Consider the following 17,051-nt stretch of genomic DNA (forward strand, 5'->3'; position numbering starts at 1 on the left):
TTGAAAATCTAGAATCTGAGGGTGCAAAAAATCTAAAATCGCCATTAAAGTTGTCCAAATGTAGTTCTTAGCAATGCATATTACTAATCAAATATTAAGTTTTGACATATTTACAGTAGGAAAAGTACAAAATATCTTCATGGAACATGATCTTTACTTAATATCCTAACGATTTAAAAAAAAAATTGATATTTTTGACCCATACATTGTACATTGCTACAAATATACCCAAGCTACTTATAACTGGTCTTGTGGTCCAGGGTCATATTTTTAAGTTTATGTAAGCATGCACATGTTTGGATCATATCTTACTGGGTTTAAATCAAGACAACAACACAAAAATCATTCAGTTTCAGCTCTGAGTTTATTGCATTTCACTGAATAATTTGAACTCTTTTGTATTTCAAAGTATGTATTACTTTGAAAATGATTTTGATTCAATCTACTAATAGATATGGTTTTTAGCAGATGTTAACAGTGATAAACAACCATTACTAATGAAGGACGGGGTCGGGTGTGGTTGTTTAACTATAGAAAATACCACGCAGTACTTCTGTTGTCAGTCACCTGGTTCAGAATGGCCATCCACAAACACATTTTGTTGCTCAGACAGTTTTTTGCACTCTTCTCCTTGATTATTTTTTTTTTTTTTTACTTTTGGCAGTCTATAGTACTCAAAATGTTTTTTCCGGTCCAACCAATTAGACAAAACATGACAATAATTTATCATTTTCAGCAGCAATAATCAACAAAATATGTGAGTTTCATTGGTTCAGTGGCATTGTTTACATCAGACATTTTGTGAAAACACTCAAAAATTGACAATTTATTTATTATTTGAATATGATTTATTTAATTTTTTTGAAAATGTCCTTAAGATGCACATTTAAAGTTTTCTTTACGAAAATAAAATAAATAAAACCTGAGCTAGGTACTTGACAAAACTATCACATCTAGCTTCTGGCTGAGTCATTTTTTTGTTTTTCTTTCTTTCTGTCTTTTTGAGTTAACTGATTTATGAAAATAATAAAACAAAGGTGGCAAAGTTATTATTGTGTTTACGTTTCTGAGGTGAATACTGTTGACTATTTACAAGCTGTTTTCTTGACAATTTTCAAAACACTGATCGATTAGGCTGCATGAGATATTAATTTTATTAAGTTGTTCAGATCTTTTTCAACACGTTTTCTGATATTCAATCATGTTTATTTTGTGCTGTAACTAGTAAAAAAGAGGAAAAATTGAATGATTCACGTCACTTTAACTGAGGTGAATACAGTGATCTCACGCTACATTAAAGAGCTGAAAAACACATTTATTGTTTGTATTTTGTGATCAAATTGACAGAATTTAAAGGATATGGTTTGTTATATATTTGCAAGTGATGAAGAATTTCGAGTCATCTGTAAAGATTGCAACACTGGTTGCAAATATTCGAAACAGGAAGGCACTTAAAGCACTAGAAAGTAAACTACCATAGTATTTCACAACTTTAAATTATACACTTATGCTACAAAAAATATTCACTGGAGTAAAAAGTGTGAAAACCAACCCCAGTCTCGCTTATACAGCACAGGTTTTCACAAATATTGCTCTTTCACTAGCCTAATGTTGGAGTATCATACATGTATCAATTTTTGCCACTGACAGAAGTTTGGATTGTTTTTTTGATTGTTTAACCTTTATATATTATTCTTAAATTGTATTGTTTTTGTTTATATACTGTTTAGGAGGAAAAACGTAAGTGGATGATATATACAATTATTGCTTCATTTGATACCGTTTGTGTTAAAACTATTATAAATACCACCTAAAATTAAATTGAAGACATTTGTCTGGTATTGTATTTAATATGGGTGACTGAACAAAAAAATGGAAAAAAATGCATTACTCCTAAAGATGATAAAAAAATAAAAATCCTCTCCATTTAAACAATTCACCAAATTCAAAACTCATCTTTATTCAAATACAAAATTACAAAGCGCTTACTTTTTTCTGAGGACATAAACAGCATGATAAACAATAAGTGTCTAATGCTGAATCTCATATCCAAGTGGATCCAGACCTTTATCCAGCAGGAGTAGAGAGGATTCCCTCATCTTCTGGAGAAAGTTCTGCAGCTCCTCTTTAGAGAAAACCTGACACATAAAAACAGGTCAGATTAATGAATTTTAAAACAAGACAGCAGGCATATTTAACATGAGCACTTACAGTTGAGGTTGAATACATACACCTTGCGGAATCTGCAAAATGTTATTTGTTTTACCAAAATAAGAGGGTTCATACAAAATGCAGGTTATTTTTTATTTAGTACCTGAAGATATTTCACATGAAATGTTTACATATAGCCCACAATAGAAAAAAATAGTTGAATTTATAAAAATGACTCTGTTCAAAAGTTTACATACTCTTGATTAGTAATGTGTTGTTGCCTGAATGATCCACAGCTGTGTTTTTTTGCTTAGTGATAGTTGTTCTTCAGTCCCGTGTTTGCCCTGAACAGTTAGACTGCTCGTTGTTCTTCAGAAAAATCTTTCAGGTCCCACAAATTCTTTGGTTTTTCGGCATTTTTGTGTATTTGAACACTTTCCAACAATGACTGGATGCTTTTGAGATCCATCTTTTCACACTGAGGACAACTGAGGGACTCATGCAACTATTACAGAAGGTTCAAACACTCACTCATGCTCCAGAAGGAAAAACAATGCATAAAGGGGTGTAAACTTTCGACTTTTTAAACATTTTTCTTATTCTGCCTAAATATCATATTTTTTTCATTTAGTTCTGCCTTTCAGAAGCTACAAAAGATACTTATATGTTTCCCAGAATAAAAAAAATTATAAAATTACCCTGATCTTCAAATTAAAAAAAGTTTTACATTTACAACTTAATACATTGTTTCCTTCTGAAGCAGGCTTCCCCAAATCTTACCCTGGAGGTCCAATGCGCTGCAGAGTTTAGCTCCAACCCTGATCACACTCACCTACCTGTTATTCTCTAATGATCCCGAAGACCTTGATTAGCATGCTCAGGTGTGTTTGATTAGGGTAAGAGCTAAACTCTGCAGGAAAATGGATCTCGAGGTCCAGATTTGATGATCCCTGTTCTAAAGCATCAGTGATCGTTTGAACCTTCTGTAATAGTTGCATATGAGTCCCTCAGTTGTCCTCAGTGTGAAAGATGGATCTCGAAATCATACAGTCATTGTTGGAAAGGGTTCAATTGCACAAAAATGCTGAAAACCCAAAGAATTTGTGGGACTTGAACAGTGGACAGTTCAACTGTTCAAGACAAACAAGAGACTCATGAACAAACAATACTAAACAAAATAACACAGCAGTGGATCATTCAGATAACAACACAGTATTAAGAATCAAGCGTATGTAAACTTTTGAACAGGGTCATTTTTATAAATTCAATTATTATTTTCTCTTGTGGACTGTATGTAAACATCTTTTATGTGAAATATCTTACTCAGGTCAGTACTAAATTAAAAATAACATGCATTTTGCATGATCCCTTTATTTTGGTAAAAGAACATTTTGCAGATTCTGCAAGGTGTATGTAAACTTTTGACCTCAACTGTATGTTCTGAGAAAAGATCTCATGCAAACTGAGTCAATATTGTCTTCCTGACATGTGATATTCATGTCAACATTTACAATCATTCTTTAAACATCACACCTCGTATAGTTTGTGTTGGTCAGATGCGATGATGTCAGCCAGACGCAGACTCTCCTGGTGGCGTTCAGTGCGCTGCAGTACGGTTAACAGAAGGAATGACATCATGGGCAGACACAAACGCCGCAGCAGAGTCATCTGATGAGCACGTTCAGAGTCTTCCTCAGCGTCCTGCCAAAACACACACACACCATGAATCCAAAATATATTCTATATATATTATGTGGTGTTCGCCAAACCTGTAAATGAATAGAGAAACAATTCACCTCTCTGACATCCACCATCCAGCCTCCATCTACAAACAGCAGCACATTATAAATCCTCTCCTTCACATCCTCTGTCAATGCTCCCAGACGCCCCTGCCAGTTCTCGTACTCTATCTGGAGGAAGTGACAAAGACAAGCCGTTAAAGATAAAAGCTAGAAGTGTTCACTACAGAGTAGTAGTTGGCACTGTGTGGACTGTCTGTTCTGACCTTGTACTCTGCTTCTTTCATCTCATGGGCCACTTTCTCTGTAAACTTTGCTTGAGCAGGTGCTGTGGGTTTCACCGGAGGACAGTTCATGTGCTTGAACCACTCATTAAATGCTTCGTGAGCTTCCTGCAGGGTGGCAAAAACAAAGTGGTTCACAGTAAAATCATCTCTCTGTAACTACATTCATTACAGCGTTGCACAAAGATACAGCTCCTCACCAGATAGGCACGAATGCACAGGTGCTCACGAATAGCATTTTCCTCCTCGGCAGGAAGGGGTGTGTCCATGCCCTGCTCCTCCCATTGGCGGTAGATTTCTCGCATGGAATCTTCCGGCACTTTGGCGAAGACCATCTTAGCAGCGTCGTGCTTCTTAGATGCTACAACAAATGAGAAACATTAGATTTGAATAAACAAATGCAAATGTTGCTAATCTAACCTAACTGACCTAACAAAGACCTAGGAGTAAACTATATAATGTTGTTCAAAAGTTTGGAATCAATAAGATTTTTTTAAAAGAAGTTTCTTATGCTCATCAAAGCTGCATTTAATTGATAAAAAAATCGAGAAAAAAAAACTAATATTGTGAAATATTATTTTAATGTAAATTAACTGTTTTCTATGTGAATATATTTTAAATGTAATTTATTTCTGGGATGCAAGCTGAATTTTCAGCATTATTACTCCAGTCTTCAGTGTCATGTGATCCTTCAGAACTCATTCTAATATGCTGATTTATTATCAATGTTGAAAACAGTTGTGCTGCTTAATATTTAGTTGGAACCTTTGATACTTTTTTCAAGATTCTTTAATAAATAAGAAGTTACAAAGAACAGCATTTATTTAAAATAAAAATCTTTTGTAACAATATAAACTACCATTTAAAAGTTTGTGGTCAGTAATTGTTTATTCTTTTTTGAAAGAAATTAAGTATTTTATTCAACAAGGATGTTTGAAATTGATAATTTGACACTAAAAATTGAATAAAAAAAATGGCTGATGAAAATTCAGCTTTGCATCACAGGAATAAATTCTATTTTAAAATATATTAAAATTGAAAAACATTATTTTAAACTAATAATGTTTCACAATAGTTCTGTTTTTTTCAGTATTTTTAAACAAGTATACATATATATATATATATACATATTCTTTTTTGTGACCCAGCATAATCAAATTAGGTAATACTAGGCCTTCGAATCGCATATCGCAATTGCTTTTTTTAAAGATGCGTTTATTAAAAACATTTTTTGTTTAACAAAAATCCAAATATATACAAGTATCAATTACAGCTCAATTGCATCATAATATAATAATTTATCTGCAAAAGCCTCACCTAAGAACTTCCTCATGATGGCATTGCTCTGTTTAAGGGCTTCAGCTCGCTGTGCAGGATCAAACACCAGCCAGTCAATGACATCAATCTTCTGCTGATCCTCCTGCGTCAATAAATGAAGAGTTCTGAGTTAATTCTATTAAAAACTAGATCTAGTTTTATAAATTAACAGTTAACAATTCATATGTACCACTGTAGTTACAGTATCCAATGCAGGGGTCAGGTCATGGTGGGCAAACTCATCTGTGTCTCTTTCTCTGATGGTCTCTACTACGGTTTTTGTGATTGCTGCCACTTCCAAACCTAAAAACCACAAAAATTGTAATAAGTGTGTAATAAAAATGTAATAACAGTGTAATAAACATGTAATATACCGTTTGTCTTTATCGCAAAATAAACCCTATTCTATTATGATACTAGACACTTTGACCTCACCTGCTTGTGTTGCCAACTCCAGACATTGTTTGCGCTGCTCAGTCTCCGTGACTTCCTCCAGGAACTGAGCGTATTGTGACACAGCCATGTCGGCAGGAAGGTGACTGACGTAAAATGCAATGAGATCCACCTGCTTTTCCTTTACTAGCAGGGAGATGTAGGCCTTCAAGACATCTACACACACATCCTCCTGACAAATAGATCACAAAATGGTGAATTAACATCAAACATTGAGTACATCTGTCTGTACAAGCAATAAGCCAGACACATGAAGATTAATATAAACTACAACCAAAAAATATACGCATATAATGTACTTACCTTGAGTTGCATGCCCAAACTGCGATAAAACAACACTAAATGTGACATGAACCGCAGCAGATGAGCTGGCAAAGGTGTACTTCTTCCCAACCAATCACTGAACTCTTCCAGAAGACCTTTCAACACAAGTTAAACATTAAACGTCTTTTGTTTTTAAAAGCTAAACTGAGATTCCTTCAAACATTTTGTCTCAAAGCGTACCATCAAGATCTCCAAGAATGACAAACTTCTGAATCAAATGGTAATGTTCCTTGGTTGCATCCAGAACCCTCTGTCAACATAACACGTGTGTAAAAGATCAAAAAATAAACACTTTAATCAATTTAGTCTTTTACAAATGAAACCTCATTTATTCATTCATTCTTACTTTGGATTCTGTTGCTTGAAGTTCTTCAAAAACTTTCTCCAACGTCCAACTAAAAAGCCACAGCAAGGAAATAATCATTCACTAGAAAAAGACATGAAGAAAATATATATGATGGAAATTAGAGGGCATTTATAGTCATACTTGGTCTCCAGGAACTCTCTGGGCAGCTCCTCCAGTTCTTCACTGCCCAAGCCAGAAGAACAGATCTCCTGTTCTACCAGAGTGTCCACCATCACCCGGAAATACGCCCACACTGTGTCCTCCCACGACTCGCACACGGGTAACAGCTGCAGGAAATTAGGACATTCAAATCAAATTAAGACTAAAAACTAGAGGAAAGAACGAGTGTAAAAACAGCTAGATGATTATTTACATGTTTAAGGTTTCCACTCAGTGCAGCATAGATGGCTCTTTCATATTTGTTGAACTGCTCCTGAAACAGCAAAACATCAGAATCTTACTGAGAATAACAAACAAAATGACTCAGACAGTCACAGAAGCTGTGTCTTATTAAGTTTATAGACATTTCAGCAGTGTATTACAAAAGACAACAAATAGACATTGATGGCAAAAGAAAATTGGCAATGTACTTAAATCAAACCAAGAAAAAAAAAAAACTAAAGGACTTTTAAATTCAAATTACCATCAGTGTTGCCTTTAAAATGCATTTAGTAGTTTTTTTTTCCCTCTCAAATTTCCCCAGACACACAACCCTCTTGTAGACCACACATATAGAGTTTTTTCTAACCTCCTCTGCCATTCTCCAACAGCAAACCTTCCACACGCTTCGATGAGGATTTCCCTCCACTGCCTGAAGCTCTCCACCTCCTGAACTCCAACATACACAAAAAACAACAGAATTCGCTCTGACTGACCAATGAATGCTTGTGAATTTAAAGGAGTAGTTTACCCCCAAAAAAACATGTCATTCCAAACTTGCAATACCTTTGTTCATCTTCAAAACACAAATGAACCTTTCTTTTTTAAAATCCTTTCTGGGCCTTGAACGTGACAGTTGCGTTGCTGTCTATGCAGTGTCAGAAAGCTCTCAGAATTAAAATATTAAACTAAAATATCTTCATTTGTATTCTTAAGATGAGCAAAGGTCTTACAGGTTTGGAACGACATGAGGGTGAGTAACTAATAACTGAATTTTTATCTATCTTAACTATCCTTTTAAGGTGATTGTGATGATAGGATTTTAAAAAATATTTTGAAGAGACTGCACTCATAAAGAACTAATTTATCAATTCAATACAGATTACTACAAAAAAAAGGTCCATATTTATTACAGATATTACTAGGACTATTTAAAAGAAAAAAATTCCAGGACAGGTATTCAAGACCATGCAAATAATGAATCACACTACATTTATAACATACATGGAGACATATAGTCATATTTAAAATGTTTAATTTATAGGACAGTTTACCTAAAAATTTAAATTCTGTCTTCAATTATTTCCTATCTTGTCATTCTAAACCCAAACAAACCTCCTCGGTTCTCAGACACTTTATAGATATTTACCATTTCTGATGTGTTCTATACATGTGTATTAATCAATGTTTATATGTGAATTAAACCCTAAATTAAATCTGTTCATCATATAAAGCATTCTTGTCTTCTTCAGAACACTTCAAATACACCACTCAAATCCTACAGATTGTTTTTTACTAGGTCCTCATGTACTTTATGGGACGTGTCTTGTAAGATTTTTTTTTCTTTGCACACAAAAAGCATTCGTAAGCTTAATCAAATTAATGCTGAACAATTGATGCCACATGGACTGTTTTGATGATATTCTTACTACCTTTATGGGCATTGAATGTGTCAGTTGCCTTGCTGTCTATGCAGGGTCAGAAAGCTCTTGAATTTCATCTAAAATATCTTAATTTGTGTTCAGAAGGTGAACAAAGGTCTTATGGGTTTGGAACGACATGAGGGTGAGTAATTAATGACAGAATTTTCAATTTTGGTTGAACTATCCCTTTAATTTCTAACAAAATGTTGGTTATTATGCGTGTGTGTGTGTGTGTGTGTGTGTGTGTGTGTGTGTGTGTGTGTGTTGACCTCTGTTGATGTTGGGGTCATGATACAGTTTCCAGCCTTCCAGAGTGGCAGCTCGCCAGGCCTGACCACAGCGCTTACACAGCCTCTGAGCCTACACACACATAGACAGAAGCAAATATACACAGTGACATTTTCAGTATTCAGTTCTCTGCTTATGGAGAAAAAGATCAGAATGCTCAGACTTGTCAACACAGAACCTGCAGCTACATAACAAATACAAAATTATTTTTGAAAGTACGTTTATCGGTGATAGAAAAATGATTGGTTTGGTCACAAACTTGTTTTGTAGCGTTATAATACTCTGAATTACTAACTAAATGCGCATCCCTAATAATAAGCCCCATCAGAAAACACAAACACACCTCATCAGTCATGCCAGCTCGTATGAGGTTAAAGAGGTTTTTGAGCAGGCGTGTGTCGTCCTCTCTGTCCAGGTCTGCCAGTGGCCTCTTCTGTCTAATGGGAGCATCTGGATCCAGTTCTGTGACCAGCGGCCTGCTGAATCCACCACTGGACTGATTCCTCCTCAGCTTCAGGGTGTGGAGTGTGTTCTCCCTGCACATGAACAGTCCACCATGAAAGATCTACCTGCATTTAATTTTATTTAGAAATCCGAGATGTTCAATTACATAAATAAGAAGTAATATCACTTACCAGTACACAGATTTGGCGTAGTATTCAATGTTATCAGAGAAGTCTCCTATGTCATCTTTGGCGATACTCTCCAACCAATCCACCACCAGCTAAATAAACACACACATACACCAGATACTAAGTAAAGTGTTTTTTTCCATGCAGACACATGCAGAATGGGTGTAAATGGATGCATGTGTACCTGGCTCTGTCGGACCATACTGTCCTTCTGGAAGAACTGCTCCATTACGGCCTTCTCACTCTCAGTGGGCATCTCCAGAGAAAACACAACCATTAGTTCAAATGCAGTGGCTCCAAAAAATACAGATTCTTAAAGGGATAGTTCACCCAAAAGTGAAAATTCTGTCATTAATTACTCACCCTCACGTCGTTCCAAAGCCGTAAGGCCTTCAATCATCTTTGGAACACAAATTAAGATACTTTTGATGAAATCCGAGAGCTTTCTGACCCTGCATAGAGAGCAACGCAACTACCATGTTCAAGACCCAGAAAGGTGGTAGGGAAATCGTTAAAATAGTCCATGTGACATCAGTGATTCAACTTTAATTTTATGAAGCTACGAGAATACTTATTGTGCACAAAGAAAACTTTCTAGTTCAGAAAGCTCTTGGATTTCATCCAAAAGATCTTAATTTGTGCTCTAAAGATTAACAAAGGTCTTACAAGTTTGGAACAACATGAGGGCGAGTAATTAATGATAGAATTTTCATTTTTCGGATGAACTATCTCTTTAAGTCACCATTAATGTATGAATGTGCAATATACACAAAGTATCACCAAATAGCACTGGCATGTGACAGTTTTCCTTCTAAAAAATATTTGTTCATTTTGGACAGTATATCTACTTTTAAACATTTGCTTGCATCATGTGCTTGTGCTATCATAAGGTTTGACATTTTGTAATTTAATGCAATGACATTCTTGTTTTCCACCTATGTAGACCAGTACAGTGTAACACACATGCACTTACAGTTATATCCATCATGATGTCTTCTTCTAAAACTGTCTGGACTCTGTCTCTGTATTTGAAAGAGTTACAACAATATGTAAGCAATTAATTAACAGCTGTGCTTCTCAATATTTTTGAGTAAACTGTGACGCATTTTTTCATGATTTATTGACTAATAGGAATTGAAAAGAACATTTATTTGAAATAGAAGCAATTATTGAAATTAATGTATCGTTGCTGAATAAAATGATTGATTTCTTTTTCACCTTATGCCAACCCTTTGAACGCCAGTTTAAGTCACAAAAGTGTTGTACCTGTACAATGAGGTTATGAGTCTCCAGGTCACCATCTCTTGCTGCAGCAACCAGGTGATGCTGACTGTCTTGGAGGATTTCTGCTGACCAGGAGCCGATCGAAGAACCATTTTCTGCAAAATACTAACCTACAATACAGGTTAGCATATTACAAATTTCAGTGAGGATTTTTTTTCAGCTTGCCATGGCAACATTTATATTTAGCTACCACTCAAAATATTTGTGTTTTACCTAAAAAAAAACACATTATACATTTTATTGCAAATAATAATGTTTTAAATATGGATAGATCAACCAAACATACATTATATCATCAATTACTCACCCTCATGTCATTTTAAACCCCTAAGACCTTCATTCATCTTAGATACTTAGAAACTTAGATATTTTTTAATGAAATCCCAGAGCTTCCTGACCCTGCATAAACAGCAACCTAACTCCTACCTTCAAGGCCCATAATGTTATGAAGCTATGGGAATAGCTTTTTTTGTGCACAAAGAAAACAAAAACAACTTTATTCAACAATTTCTTCTCTTCCATGTCACACACTCTTTCTTTGCACACAAAAAGTAATCTTGTAGCTTCATAACATTACAGCTGAACCACAGTTGTCACATGGACTATTTTATCGATGCCCTTACTACCTTTCTGGGCCTTGAACGTGGTAGTTTGTTGCTGTCTATGCAGGGTCAGAAAACTCATAGATTTCATAAAAAATATCTGTTTCTAAATATCTAAGATGAATGAAGGTCTTACGGGTTTGGAATGACATGAGGAAATTTCATTTTTTGGTGAACTAATTAATGAAATTATGAATTTAAATCACATAATTTTGACATTTACCTTATCCTGACAGAGAGCCTCATACTCCTCTAAAAGATCAAACACAGCTGTGGACGCATGACGCAAATATGATTGCAGAAATTCAGGAAACAAACTGAGAGAAGCTGGGACGAGAAAAACAGAGAAACTGTAAATTATGTGAACTGGTCATAAGTGGTTCATAAGTGTGATGATTAAGATTTTTACCAGCCTCTCCGGGATCATCTTCCTTTAGCATGAGAGCACTCATGCTGACATCCTCAGTGAAGCTGGTGTCCACCATCCCAGACAGAGGAGATGGGAAAAGACTGTTTGTCCAATCACTGTCATCCAAGTTCTGAAGTGTCAACAAACAAAAACCCAAGGCAAAACAGTTACCACTGAGATCAAACAAGCTATAGGATGAATAAAGGATGTTCATATGAATTCTTGTCACTTACCATGCTCAGACTGCCTCTGGTCCGGGGTGTGTTGACAAAGCGAGGAGTTCTGCCTCCTGTACCGAGGATAGCCGACACATCTGGGTTCCTGAGGGCACTTCTTGGGGTGACTGGACATGATATAAAAACAATTGTACATCAATACACACCACTTTTCACAAAAGGGGCTTTGGCACTGCATAGTTCTAAGAAATAGCCAGCATGGTGGTTCCTAGAGAACCAATTTCTCCCTCAGGCTGTTTTCCTGGTTGCATTCGCAATCTTTATTTGTGGCATTTACAAACATCAGCAACCGGTGAATGGAGGACGCCGTGACCGAAGATATTTTTGTTGTGTGTCATGGGTTTCAAGATAAGGGAGATGAAATGTAAATGCACAATTTACGCGATTGAAAGAGCATGAAAATCTGACTAAATCTCCTATGACAGCTTGCAGTGTTACACATCATTGAGCCTGAGAAAAGAACAACGCTGCAGACAACAGGTAGGCTTTTTAAAAATGCCAGGTAGCAGGTGTTTTTTATGCTTTTGGCCAAACAGTGTACATTTACTTCACTGGTAGCTCCTATAGAACGGATTTAGACCCTATTCTGAAGTAGGACACCACCTTCTAAAATTTAAAAGGCAGCTATAGATTTTCATGTATAAAGACTTAATCTATACTATGAAAAATATTATGCATGCATTTTAAAATGTGTTAAATATTCTTTTATTTATTTTTACATTTAGTTCAATTTTATACTTTATTTTGACATTCGTCAAAATGTTTATTTGCCTTTTACTGTTTTTCTATAAACTTTTCTAAAGGACCCACAGTTTGAAAACCCCTGTCTTAAAGAATTCAATTAGTTTAATGATTTATTTGACTTAAAACGGCAGTACAAAATGTTATATTTACGTTTTAATTTCTTTAACTACATGACAGTTGTCAAATAAACTTATAATACTCATGATATTATGATGATTTTGAAAAAGATTAAGCAAATATTTCTTGTTTAATTTGACTTATTTCTCACACTACCAGTCAAAAGTTTTTTTGAACAGTAAGATTTTAATGTTTTTTTAAAAGAAGTGTCTTCTGCTCACCAAGCCTGCATTTATTTAATCCAAAGTACAGCAAAAACAGTAACAATTTTAAATATTTTTACTATTTAAAAATAACTGTTTTCTATCTGAATATATTTTATTAAGCAGTGTATATATATATATATATATATATATATATATATATATATATATATTTTTTTTTTTTTTTTTTTTAATTAACAGTTTATTCCTGTGATTTCACAGCTGAATTTTTCATCATTACTCCAGTCACATGATCCTTCAGAAATCATTCTAATATTCTGATTCACTCCTCAAAAAACATAATAGAGTAGAATTTTTGCAGGTTTCTATCAAGAAAAGAAAGTTCAGAAGAACAGCATTTATCTGAAATAGAAATCTTCTGTAAAACGAAATGTCTTTATTCTTGTGAAATACAAGTACTAATTTCTATAATTTCTTTAAAAAAACATTACACTGACTCTAAGCTTTTGAATATCTTTCCATTTAAAGATTCCTAAGAAAAAGAAATAAATAGTGATAATAATAATAAAAAAAAAGTTAATTGAACAGCAAATCAGCATATTAGAATGATTTCTAAAATGATTTCATGTGACACTGAACACTAACGTAACAATGCTGAAAATACAGCTTTGATCACAGGAATAAATTACATTTTAAAATATATTCAAATAGAAAGTAGTTATTTTTAATAGTAAAAATATATTTCACAATATTACTGCTTTTGCTGTATTTTGGATGAAATAAATGCATGCTTGGTGAGCAGAAGAGACTTCAGACATGAAAGATTCATCAGATTTATTGATTATGCTACTGTAATTGTTTTTAAAAACTATATATGTTACCCTGGACCACAAAACCAGTCATAAGGTTAAATTTTACAAAACTGAGATATATACATATGAAAGCTCAATAAATAAGCTTTCTATTGATATATGGTTTGTTATGATAGGAATATATTTGGCCGAGATACATCTATTTGAAAATCTGGAATCTGAGGGTGCAAAAAAATCAAAATACTGAGAAAATCACCTTTAAAGTTGTCCAAATTAAGTTCTTAACAATGCATATTACTCATCATTTTACAAAAAATCTTCATGGAACATGAGCTTTACTTAATTTCCTAATGATTTTTGGCATAAAAGAAAAATCAATAATTTTGACCCATACAATGTATTTTTGGCTATTGCTACAAATATACCCCAGCGACTTAAGACTGGTTTTGTGGTCCAAGGTCCCATTTAGAGTTTTGTGTCGTTTCTGAATCAGACTACATTGGTTAGACCAGGGGTTTTCAAACCTGTCCTGGAGCCTCCCCTGCCCTGCACATTTTGCTTGTCTCTCTCATCTAATACACCTGATTCAAATCATCAGCTCATTAGTAGAGACTGCAAGACCTGAATTGGGTGTGCCTAATAAGGGAGACATACAAAATGTACAGGGCAGGGGAGGCTCCAGGACAGGTTTGAAAACCCCTGGGTTAGACTGTATGAAATAGTAAAAGCTGTTTACTCACAAGTTTGTTTGAGGAGAGATCCAGGTGTTTGGCGCAGTAGTGGTCTAGCAGGAGTAGTGCTGGTGCCAGGACTGTCATCCTGTGCCAGTGGGACTGAACACACAGTAAAGGAAAAAAAAAAAAAAAAAAAACCTTCCTACAGGTATATAACAGTTTCAGCACAGATATGACGTACTTGCACTTATAATTGCTAACCTTTGCAACATTAAAGGAGTAGTTCACTTTCAAAACAAAAATTTACAGATAGTGGACTCACCCCCTTGTCATCCAAGATAGATGGTCATATCTTTCTTTCTTCAGTCGTAAGGAAATTATGTTTTTTGAGTAAAAAAATTTAGGATTTCTTTCCATATAATGGACTTCTATGGTGCCCCCGAGTTTGAACTTCCAAAACACAGCTTCAAAGGGCTCTAAACGATCACAGCCAAGGAAAGAAGGGTCTTATCTAGCGAAACGATGGGTTATTTTCAAAAAAAAAAAAAAAATTATATACTTTTTAACCTCAAATGCTCATCTTGTCTAGTCACTTGAGATTAAAAGGTATACAAGTTGTAAATGTTTTTAGAAAAGAACCTATCGTTTCACTAGATAAGACCCTTCTTCCTTGGCTGGGATCATTTAGAGCCCTTTGAAGCTTCATTTAAACTGCAGTTTATATGGAGAGAGATCCTGAAATGATTTTCTCAAAAAACACCATTTCTTTACGACTGAAGAAAGAAAGACATGAACATCTTGGATGACAAGGGGGTGAGTACATTATCTGTAAATTTTTGTTCTGAAAGTGAACTACTCCTTTAACACTTACTGAACTGGATAAGCATTGAGCTGAACAACAAACCAATTTGGTGTTTGCAAACAGTATTGACATTTGTTTTTTGTTTTGTTTTTTGGTGGCAGAAAATGACAGTTTTCAAGTAGCAATCTATGGAAGCCATAGAATAAGAGTAAATAAAGGTAAAGTTGAGTTTATATTTCAAATTCTCTATGGTGTTGATTTTGGTAAGGATACATGCCACTTTTTTGTGTGAACTCTTCCTGCGGGCAGCACGGGTCACCTCAGTGTCCCGAACCACTGGACTCAACCAGGTCTGGTTACTGTACAAAATACAAACACCAGAATCACATTAAAAACATAACATTCATAACATTAGGCACTCCATATAATAATGTCACATATTCAGAAACACAGATTCTCTCTTCAGACTGACTACTGTTTATTTACAAACTGGACATAAATAAATAACTTAACACACCTAAACGAACTCAAAGTTCCTTGTAAAATATAATGAAATAGCCAATATTGCTAATAGTTAACTGGCTACGAACTGTCAAAACGAAGCTAAAAAACTCTTTCGCATTACATTAAGTTCTGTGATGCTGCATTTACAAAAAAAACAACACTAAAGTGACTTAATTTTCATTGATAAATGATTATTAAAAAGCTATATTTGACTTATTCTTCTGTGTTATTATACTGAGTGTCAACAGCCATGTGCACACATTCTCACGATAACGTAAACTAGAGCAAATCACGAATCAAATAAAGTAGCTAAATTAATCAAATATCATTCACTCAACAATAACATTATAATAAAACGTAATATTTACAAGTCCATGTTGTCTGTTAATTCACAACTGCTAGCCAACGATGCTAACACACCGGATTTTGCGCCTTCACTTCTGAGGCTCGTTCTTCGTTTGAGCAGTGCATGTCATTTTGCATTTTACACTGCCTCCTACTGGCGCGGATGAACATGCGATTTAAAAATGACCACCGTCTGTCAGTTACTCCCACCAACTGGCCACAGAAGGAGTTACATACATAGCAATGTGTTATTTCATTCTTTCATTCTTTCATCTACTGAAACGTAAACTGCAATATTAGGATAACATTTAATCCTATCCTGATTATATTGCGTTAATATCTTTTTACAAATATTTTCAGCCTAATCCAATTCAACATGTGTCTGTTACATTAGTGCCACATGACACGACAAATGTGTGATGGGATTATCTTTTAATTTACAAAATAAATTGAAAAAAAAAATGCTCATAAACGGCATTCGGTGGCTATTTAACAGATTCTCCTTTCAATGTCACGTAGTTATTAATGTCTATACTAACGTAAAGTAATTATTTCTTATATTAGTGCTATGCCAGAATGGGGGGTTAGTTTTCAATCCTGCTAATTATTCAGTGAATATTTCTAGTTCTATTTCTAAATAGCCGAACATATTAAAGACTTTTCTAAAACATGTATTGTCCTACTACGCATACTAGATGCTTGATCCTAATAGTGAGGCTTGTCAATTGAACCTGGAATCTATTCAGCAACAATTATATAGCAATTATGGAGGGAAAAAGACAATGGGTTGTGCGGTGTTTTGCTAGAGGAACTGTAAAAGTGTATTTTCTTCCTCAGCACAGCGAGTCAGCGGGAGTAAAGAATTTTAGGTTGTAAGAGGAAGTTCTGTTCTGTAGCGGAATGTAAGGATTTCTCTTTCTGAACTTGAAAAGAAAGAATCCTTTTGAGTTTGCAAAGTCCACATTTCGAGTTTCAACTTCCAAAATGCAGCTTCAAAGGGCTCTAAACCACCAGCCGATGAA

General features: G+C 34.7%; 1 protein-coding gene across 1 annotated transcript; it reads right to left on the bottom strand.

Annotated features, from left to right (window-relative positions):
* Window positions 1–1,939: 1,939 nt before the first annotated feature.
* nup107 (nucleoporin 107) lies at window positions 1,940–16,131 on the bottom strand. The gene is made up of 26 exons (XM_073838085.1): window positions 16,053–16,131; window positions 15,454–15,539; window positions 14,445–14,537; window positions 11,865–11,974; window positions 11,632–11,761; window positions 11,446–11,549; window positions 10,603–10,730; window positions 10,310–10,358; window positions 9,521–9,592; window positions 9,340–9,428; window positions 9,048–9,240; window positions 8,686–8,776; window positions 7,363–7,442; window positions 6,988–7,047; window positions 6,756–6,901; window positions 6,615–6,663; window positions 6,449–6,518; window positions 6,248–6,363; window positions 5,927–6,116; window positions 5,682–5,794; window positions 5,492–5,594; window positions 4,375–4,535; window positions 4,157–4,282; window positions 3,948–4,061; window positions 3,685–3,852; window positions 1,940–2,138 (listed from the first exon to the last, which is right to left on the bottom strand). Exons 1-26 carry the CDS (start codon window positions 16,058–16,060, stop codon window positions 2,031–2,033), a joined length of 2,757 nt encoding a protein of 918 aa, XP_073694186.1. The 5' UTR covers window positions 16,061–16,131; the 3' UTR covers window positions 1,940–2,030.
* Between the last annotated feature and the right edge of the window lie 920 nt (window positions 16,132–17,051).

The sequence above is a fragment of the Garra rufa genome, chromosome 4 (genome assembly GCF_049309525.1).
Source record: "Garra rufa chromosome 4, GarRuf1.0, whole genome shotgun sequence".
Lineage (NCBI taxonomy): Eukaryota > Metazoa > Chordata > Actinopteri > Cypriniformes > Cyprinidae > Garra > Garra rufa.